At 42.5% G+C, this 8,571-nt stretch overlaps 1 protein-coding gene and 1 long non-coding RNA gene across 2 annotated transcripts in view; one reads left to right on the top strand and one right to left on the bottom strand.

The window, feature by feature from the left end:
- The window catches only part of LOC107833474 (uncharacterized), a 3,136-nt gene extending 2,480 nt beyond the window's left edge, over positions 1 to 656 (bottom strand). Inside the window, exon 1 of the long non-coding RNA XR_001659218.1 lies at positions 6 to 656. This is a non-coding gene — a long non-coding RNA (uncharacterized LOC107833474). The remainder of the gene's footprint in view (positions 1 to 5) is intronic.
- gabbr1a (gamma-aminobutyric acid (GABA) B receptor, 1a) overlaps positions 1 to 8,571 on the top strand; it is a 93,802-nt gene that overhangs the window by 68,483 nt on the left and 16,748 nt on the right. The window contains exons 17-18 of the mRNA XM_007576011.2: positions 2,932 to 3,064; positions 8,326 to 8,442. Coding sequence (XP_007576073.1) covers positions 2,932 to 3,064; positions 8,326 to 8,442 — 250 coding nt within the window. The remainder of the gene's footprint in view (positions 1 to 2,931; positions 3,065 to 8,325; positions 8,443 to 8,571) is intronic.

Here is an 8,571-nt window from a genome sequence, read left to right as displayed (position 1 = left end):
CGGACCTGTCAGGCTGGTTCTGAATCTCCTCATGAAGGACAAATGCCTTGGTCTCATGGTCTCTTCTTTAAGGAGAAGCTAGAATAAGTAATAAAATAGTGAATAAAGTAAAACAAAACACAACAGTTACAAAAACATAATCAAATAGAAGCTCTGCATCTGTTTGTTCTACTTCTATAAATAAATTACAGTTCTTCTTCTTCTACTTATTTTTCCCTCCGTGTTTTTGGGGTCTGAATATTTCAGTTGATCTAAAAACGCTTAAACTTCCTATTCTAACAGTTCAAACACCAAATACAGTTTAATATGATATAATTCACAAAAACTACATTTTCTATCTTTCTAAAAAGCTCATTTCCTCACATGTTGAGTTTTAAATCCTTTAACATAAATTCAGTCAGCTGTTAATCCATATTAAACTTACCTTTCATTAAGTTTCTGTATTAAAATGTTTATTTAATTGGTCTGATGTAATCTAACATAAATGACATTTTAAACGGCTGTAAGCAGAAAATCATGATTAGCAGGAATAAGGATTTTAAAACAGTGAGTGGAATTAATCCATTTAATGTGTCTGATGTGGAGTGAAAATTACTGAACATGACTGTAAGGCAAATTTAAACTGAAATGTTTAATTTTAATTAAAATAAATGTGAAAAGTTTGTCCACATTTCGAAGAATTTCTGTTTTCTGAAACAAACAGCTGCAGTTCAGTCAGTCAGAGCAGAAGAGACCAAATGAACTGAAATATTCATCTGAAAAGAGGATTGGCTCCTGAAAAACATTTTTCTTTCTAATTTTCTGAAGACAAGCAGAAAAAGAGGAGCAGTCTTTGTTTTCTTTGCCTCTGGTTCCGGAGTGGCGACATCAGGGATGGGGCTGAAACCCCAGCCACCTTTTAGATCACACTTTTTCCTTCCACTCAACTTTCCATTAACACATATCAGTGTGCTTTGGGTCTGCTGTTGAACATTTAATAATCTTCACTCTGAATATTCAGGGCAGAGTCGAACATTTCTCTGAATTATCTGTAAGCTGTGATGATAAAAAAGCAAAAGCTGGAAATAAATCGCTCGTGTAATTCATCCGTCCGATACGAGACTCACTGTTTGATTCAGCTGACTGCTGCTATTTTGATTTTATCCTGTATTGACTTTTAGTTTATCTATATTTAACCACAATCTGTCAGAATAAACATAAAGGCTGCGTTTATTTTCAATAAGAAATGAAAACATCATGATCATGTTGCAGAGTGTCGCTGTAGGAAATGAGTCTCCCAGCATGTTAACCTTCTCAGGTCAGAGGAAAAATCAGCTGCAATTATTTCATGATTTACAGGAAAATGGCAAAACAAACAGAATTTGACCTTTACATGTTTATGGGTGACAGATTTTAACTGGAGTTTATTTTAACACATTTAAACCGTCTGAACCTGCAGAACTGAATCCAGTTTGCTCCGACAAAATGTAATCATTTTCCTGGATGAATTATAATTAAAGATGCAGGACAGTCGGCTGCAGCGAAGAGGATTAGGTGATCAGAAAACTGACAGCATTTAAAGTTTTAGACATATTAAAAGGTTGGATTAAGGTCAGCGTTCATTAGTAAATGTGTTTATATGCTAATGTGTGTAAATAAGCGGCAGGGCGACATGAGGGAAGGTCAGCGGAGGAAAGATTAGGAGTCCGACTCTGAGCTGCAGGATGAGCTGCAGAGTAAATCCTCTGAAGGCTGGAGAAGTTTGATTCAACTCCAACACACCTGGTCACCTGGCGCTCTGCTGTTAACTCATGTTGGTTTAATTAGGATGGAAGCTTCTCTGACCATCAGGTGGAGCCAAAGCTGATTTTAGAGGCAGAGAGGAGAACATAGAAACACAGCCGATGGTTTCTGAGGATAAAAGCAGCCTATATATGTATAAAGATGTGAAATGGAGGGATGAACCTGTGAACCTCTGAACGCTGTGATTTATTTGTCTGGATGAAGAATTTCTCCCTCTAAGGAGATTTTATAAAACAGTCACAGACTGTACGGCAGTTTGGGATTAGCTCTGTGCTTTTGGGACTAGAGGTTTCTGTAAGGAACATTTCTTTTTTATGATTTTTAATTTTGCAAACTCCCAGCTGTAATGGCACACACACCTCCAAATTGCTCCCAAATCTGTCAGTACAGCGTTGAGCTTCTTGTTAAGGCGATGCGTCTGAAGAACGGCCATTTTTACTGCAGATTATGTGGATTACAAAGTGTCGGCCTGTAATTTCATAAAAACATCAGATCAAACATCATCAGCTGTGAGACGTCTTCTCCATCATCTGGCTTTTATTCATAATCGAGGCATTTGAGGGAGATGACGGTAAATGAATCCGTTTTCATTTCATGTTTCTCCAGGTGTTATAAATGACTAATTGCTCTCATTGTTGGTTTATTTTATAAAACGATGATTTTATTCATATTTAAATTCATGAACCTTTAGTTGTGAGCAGTTTGCCTGTGATCAGCCGTTCTGCAGTGAAAGCAACACATTTCTACTAATTCACAGTTAATTAGGAAAAATAATGTTTTCTGCATCTCTGGGGTGTCTGCAGAGAACGCAACACATTTTCCTTTCTTTCTGGAAAAATAGTTTTTCACCTGAAACTGTCCTGTTGCACAGACGACAACACGTCGCTTTCTGTCAACACTAATTAGCCTCGTGCCTGGAAATCACACTTCAGAGGAGAAACCCTGGAGTCTTTCCATTTTCAGCCCCTTTTCTCAGAGCGACAAAAGACGAAAGCAGAAAAACACGCAAACGGTTAACAAAAATCAGAACATTTCATCCAACTTGTTTCCTTTCATATCCTTTCTAATTTCACCTTCTAGCAGAAAGCAGTGTTGTTGTCTTGGTGTGTGTGTGTGTGTGTGACTGTGTTTGCTGTGAATCTGTTGCAGCTACATCCAGAACTCTCAGCCCTACCTGAACAACATGACAGCAGTGGGCTGCATGATGGCGCTGGCTGCAGTGTTCCCGCTGGGGATTGATCGGCACCACGTCAACAGACCGCAGTTCCCCGTCGTCTGCCAGGTAACAGGAGGAGGGGGGCTGTTACCGGGGAGACGGGGGTGGGGGGCGGCAGAGGGCAGGATGGAGAGGAGACGGCTTTTACAGCCATCTGTTCCCACATACATCCATCTCTCTCCTCTCTCAACAAGTGGATTTCTAATCACCTGATAAGATGTTACCAAGGTAACGAAGAGCCTAACTGCATTCCCCTGACATCGTTTCCTCCATTTGCTCAGAAGTTGCAACAAACACTCAAGATGTGGCAGCAGGTGGTGATACTGTTGTCACTTTTCTGAATCTGAACCGGAGAGATGGTGTCAGGTTTCCAGGTTTTCACGTTAGCATAGTCAAAGTCTAAAGAAGGAACCGAACCAACCATCTCCCAACTTCTAGGACTGTTTTTGATTTGTTAGGTTCAAATTCAAAAGTACTTAATTTATCCCAAAAGTAAATTAAATGTTGCTGTAACTTGAATGAGGAGACGCTGTGGGCAGGACGGATCTTTAGCAGCAGTTAGCTTTGTGAGGCTGATGTCAGGCTCATGCTAACATGCTAACGGCTCGGTTTCCAGGAAGTAGAGACGATATTCCACACGTCCTGAATGACACCACTCGATGCTCTGCTGGCCCACCTCAGTTGCTTTTGCTTCCTCTCTGTAAATGTCTGCCTGGTTTAATGGTTAGAAAGATGTTGGAGTAGGAGATGGTTTGAACTGCCGCGTCGTCTGATCTGCTCTGTCATTCCTGACAAACATCTGAATGTCTTTCTGTTGAGATAGAAAGACAAGATAATGACAGAGGCTGGTGTAGAAAACTCAGAGTTCACCTCTTCTCCGGACCTGAACCCGGACCTGAACCGGTCCTGAACCGGTCCTGAACCCGGACCTGAACCGAACCTGAACCGGTCCTGAACCCGGTCCTGAACCCGGTCCTGAACCCGGACCTGAACCCGGTCCTGAACCGGACCAGAACCCGGACCTGAACCGGACCAGAACCCGGTCCTGAACCGGACCTGAACCGGTCTTGAACCGGACCTGAACCCGGACCTGAACCGGACCTGAACCCGGACCTGAACCCGGTCCTGAACCCGGTCCTGAACCGGACCTGAACCGGACCAGAACCCGGTCCTGAACCGGACCAGAACCGGACCTGAACCGGACCTGAACCGGACCTGAACCCTGAACCGGACCTGAACCGGTCCGTACCAGCCGGTTGAAGAACTGTTGGACCCACGCCGTGGCAGACAGAAGATCACTGTTTGCATTTCTGTCTTCCCTGTGGAGGAAGGTGATGCCTTGAAACCCAACCCGACCAAGTCCCCTGGAAAAGACAGGGGTTACCATGGCAACCAGTCAGTCGTCCTTTTCCATCTCTGATCCTTTCACTAGACAGCAGGCTTCTCTTTCTGATATAAATCCTTCTTCAGGTCGGTTCCTGCACACTTCTTAGTTCTGCCCTTCTGCTTTCAGAACCGTCTTCGTTCTGCCGAGCGTAGATCCGACTCGGAGACATTCCTCTGTTTTCATGCAGATTTGATTGTTGCATATTCATGATGTCAGTCTGTCCTTCCACCAGACCCTGAATGTTTTCTACTGATGAAGACGTGGTGACTGTGGTGGACACGCTTCTGCTAACCCACAGAGCTAACTTTTCTGTTTAGTTTGTTTGCTAAGTTTGAAATCGTTTAGCCCACTTAGTTTCCCCTAAATTCATTCTTTCTCCATAGATTCCAATTTGTTTGGCTGTTTTGCAGACTTTTACATTCATGCTTCATTATTAGTGTTTTAGGGTTAGCGCAGCCAGCTTTCTAGTCAGCGGTTCCCACCGCTGGTGAACAGTGGAGCCAGAAACCAGATTAAGGTGATTTGAACTCTGACCTGATGCATCGTCCAGCTGGAGCCCAGCAGGATGGATCCACACTCGTTGTTTTTACACTGAATTCTGACCCGTCCGCCTGAAATTTGCAGCTAGAATTGAGGCTAATCAAAGCAGGCAACATTTTTCTCTAACCTCTTATTGTCCAGTCTTGTTGAGCCAGTGTGAGCCGTTGCCCCAGTTTTCGTTCCCAGCTGACAGGAGCGGCACCCGGTGGGTCCTCTGTCTTTGTAGGCCATCTGCTTCAAGGTTCCTCCCCAGCAGGGACCGAATCTGCAGCTCTGGGTTTGATGAGTGGTTGTTAGAGGTGCTGTTGCCTCTTTATCATCTGAACTCAGCCTGATCATTCTGCTCCAGCTCCTGAAATCAAGGAGCAGCTGCTGCTCACTGGACGCTCTCTGTTTTTCTCACCTTTCGCTGTTAGCCTGAAACGGTTCAGTGAAAATCCCCTTTTCTGAATCACCGTCACCTAAAGGAAGTAATAATGAAGTTTTTATGTTTTTAGGACACGTGTGTTATGATTCTTTTTAAACGTGAGAGGCAGAAAATGAGCATGACTGAAACTTATCCGGCTCTAAGCAACATGATCCTGGTTCAGCACAGTTTTAGTTCTGCTCATTCACTTCAGGTTAGCAACAGACCAGCATTTCCATCTTAAACAGTTTTTCTAGTCTTTCTTACAGGACATGCATCTTACTTTGTGTTTACCTGCTTCGTCTCTGTCTCACTGGAACAGCCAAAGTGGATCATTTAGCAAGAAGAGGATCCATTTTATCACACAGATAAGCATTAACTTATCTGTTAAAGCCTAAGAAGAAACAAACTCCTTGATTGGATGCAGAAAATCAGGTGACCCAGATAGCTGAGCGACCAGAGCTCCACTGGAACGTCTCGCATTACAGCAGCATTAAGTATTGGAGAAATACTGTCTTTCATTTGACTATATTGCAAGGAAATTGCAAAACCAGCCAAGTCAACACAGTTATGGTTCTAACAATTCCTTTACAGCTGTTCTTCATTTGCTTTGCTACACATTTAATCCATAATGTGTTATTTTCTAAAGACCAGGCTGCTAACCTGGAGGATAGTTCCAGTTTATCATGTTTGCTCTCTGGGAGGTAAAACGGCTCCTAATGTCATCGTTACAGAACTGCAGCATAAACTAAACATTGTTTTTATCCTTCTGTTAATGACCAAAAAAAAACTTCAACCTGAAACTGAAATTTAACTGGTGAAAATTAGCCTCTGCTTTTGAATTGTGGTTCAGTATGTAAAAATAAATTAATGAGGCAGACCTGGTTAAAAATAATGGTACCTCTATGAAAGGTTAGCGTTAGCATGAACCAGTTAGCACTGCAGCCATTAGATATCAGGTCCTGCTTTGTTTCGGTTCTGTTTTGTAAAAAAGTTGCTGTTCAGTCAGTAAAACAATTTAATCATCCGTTTTACTTTGACAGCGCGCCGTGTGAGGGACATTATGCTGTTTCATTATTGAGGTCATGAAGAGTTGAAGCCAACGTTCCTGAAATATGCTCATTGATATCTGGTCTTGTCTTGTTTTAATTATGTCAGCGGTTTGAAATATCACCGTTCCCCGTAGTGACTGACAGTGCCACATGTATATTTTATTACCTTTGAGCCTTTAATTTAAGCCCAGTGTTTATTCTGATATGAATATATAAATGTTAAATGTGTTTTTGCACCATTTTCTTCTCCGTTATCCTAAATCTGGTGTATGTGGTACATTTTTTTGCCTGCTGTAAGCCAGTTGTTACCATTTCATTGGAAGAATTTTGCATTTTTCAGTAACAACTATTAGTTTTGATTAAAACTGCAGCGTTCAGTCTGCAGCAGACAGAAACCTGCCGACCTGTGAGGAGCTCTCTTTGTGATTCTGAGCATGTACACATGAAACGTAGCAAAAGTTTAGAGTTTGTTTCCTTTTTGAAAGTATTTTGGTTCTGGGCGCAGAAGCCGTGACTTCCTGTCTGCCAGAAAAGCTCGGCGCCGGGAACCCAGCTCTAATGAGGAGTGGGAGTGTGTCTGTGTCACCCATGTTGAGCCTTTGTGTTGCGGAGGCGAAAAGGGAGATTTCCATTTCTGTGGTTTCATGGCTCTTTGTCCCTGTCCAGTTATTCTCTCATGTTTTGTTCCGACTCTCACCTTTGACCCTGGATCTCCTCTTCCTCTCATCTCCTCAACGTTTCGCCTCCTGCTGCCACTCAGCTCCTCTGCCTGTCTGTATCAGGCTTGATGACCTGGACTATTTATCAAAATGATCATGTAAACAGGTGCACATAAAATCCCCTGATTAGACGTAACCAAGGCAACTAAGACTCAACAGTCACTTCCTTCGTTAAACCTGTCTGAAACGGACATTGCAACAAAATCAAAATGTGTCCTCTGCATGGACATCGTTCTCTGCAGCTCCATGTGACAAAACATGGCGGACAAGCAGAATCTCCTCTTGATGGCGTTTTCCAAAGACTCTCTCCTTCATAATTCAGACCATAAAGACGACTTTGCTCACAGATGTTGACCATGTTACAACTGTGACTTTACTTCTAAGTTTGTTGTGGCCTAAAGTCTAGCAGAATATGAGCAAAGCAGGTTATAAATGCTGCTAAAAGGGTTTTGAGCAGATTCCACATGTCTGTTTTCTGTGTGGAATATAAATGCATCAAGTTTAAACCAGGCTTAAAGGTTCCCACAAACCGGATTTAAACCCAGTCCAAATTCAAAGCGGATGTTCGTTGGACACGTCTGTGAAAAGTGTAATTCTTTGGCCGTGTTCGTGTTCTCGGCGTCGCTCAGTAAACTGGTCTAGCTCAGTTTTGCTTCATTTCATATTTACTAATATATTTGCACCAGAAACCAGACAGAAATATTTTGTAATATTTTGTGTTTTTTCAGTGCATCAGCTGCCCAGGTCTTGATGTTTTGTTTCTGAATGTTTGGCTTGTCAGTTTTCAGATTAACTAACTCAGACTAGTAATGTTTGACTAGTTTAGAGGTAAACAGCAGGTTAGCTAGAGGTTTGTCAGCCTTTGGTGTGAGGCAGTCAGTGAGTTAAAATGAGCCAAGAAAAGCTCAGCATATGTAAGAACTCCTTCCAACACGCTGGAAAAGGTCCAGACGACGCCCTCAGGAAGTGGAGAATGAAGAGCTGCTTTCAAAGCAAAGAGAAGCATCCAAGAAATCAGAAACATGATTTTCAGCTTACGTTTGGTTTTCTTCATACATTCAAATATCTTCCTAACGCTGGTCAGTACCTTCCTGCAACGAAAACTAAATAATTCATAAATTATTCAGCGTTTTCTGCCACTATGTTCCCATTTACTAAATCTCAGCTGCATCTATAAATGAGAAATTTAAAATAAAAACAAGGTTTTTATGTTTCTCCTGCAGTTCCGCCTGTGGCTGCTCGGCCTCGGCTTCAGCCTGGCTTATGGCAGCATGTTCACCAAGATCTGGTGGGTCCACACCCTGTTCACCAAGAAGGACGAGAAGAAGGAGAAGAAGAAGGTATGGATGAGCCTGCAGCCTGCTGCACCGACGTGGTTCCACTTATCACTGCAGCTATGCTAGTCTCCTGTCTATTGTTGCTAATCTTCAGCAACAAGTTGCTGACCAGCTGGTAAATTTAGCATCTCA

This window comes from Poecilia formosa, unplaced genomic scaffold (genome assembly GCF_000485575.1).
Source record: "Poecilia formosa unplaced genomic scaffold, Poecilia_formosa-5.1.2 Scaffold394, whole genome shotgun sequence".
Taxonomy (NCBI): domain Eukaryota; kingdom Metazoa; phylum Chordata; class Actinopteri; order Cyprinodontiformes; family Poeciliidae; genus Poecilia; species Poecilia formosa.
The sequence above is the reverse complement of the archived record's forward strand: the minus strand, read 5'-3'. Positions and strand labels throughout refer to the sequence as shown.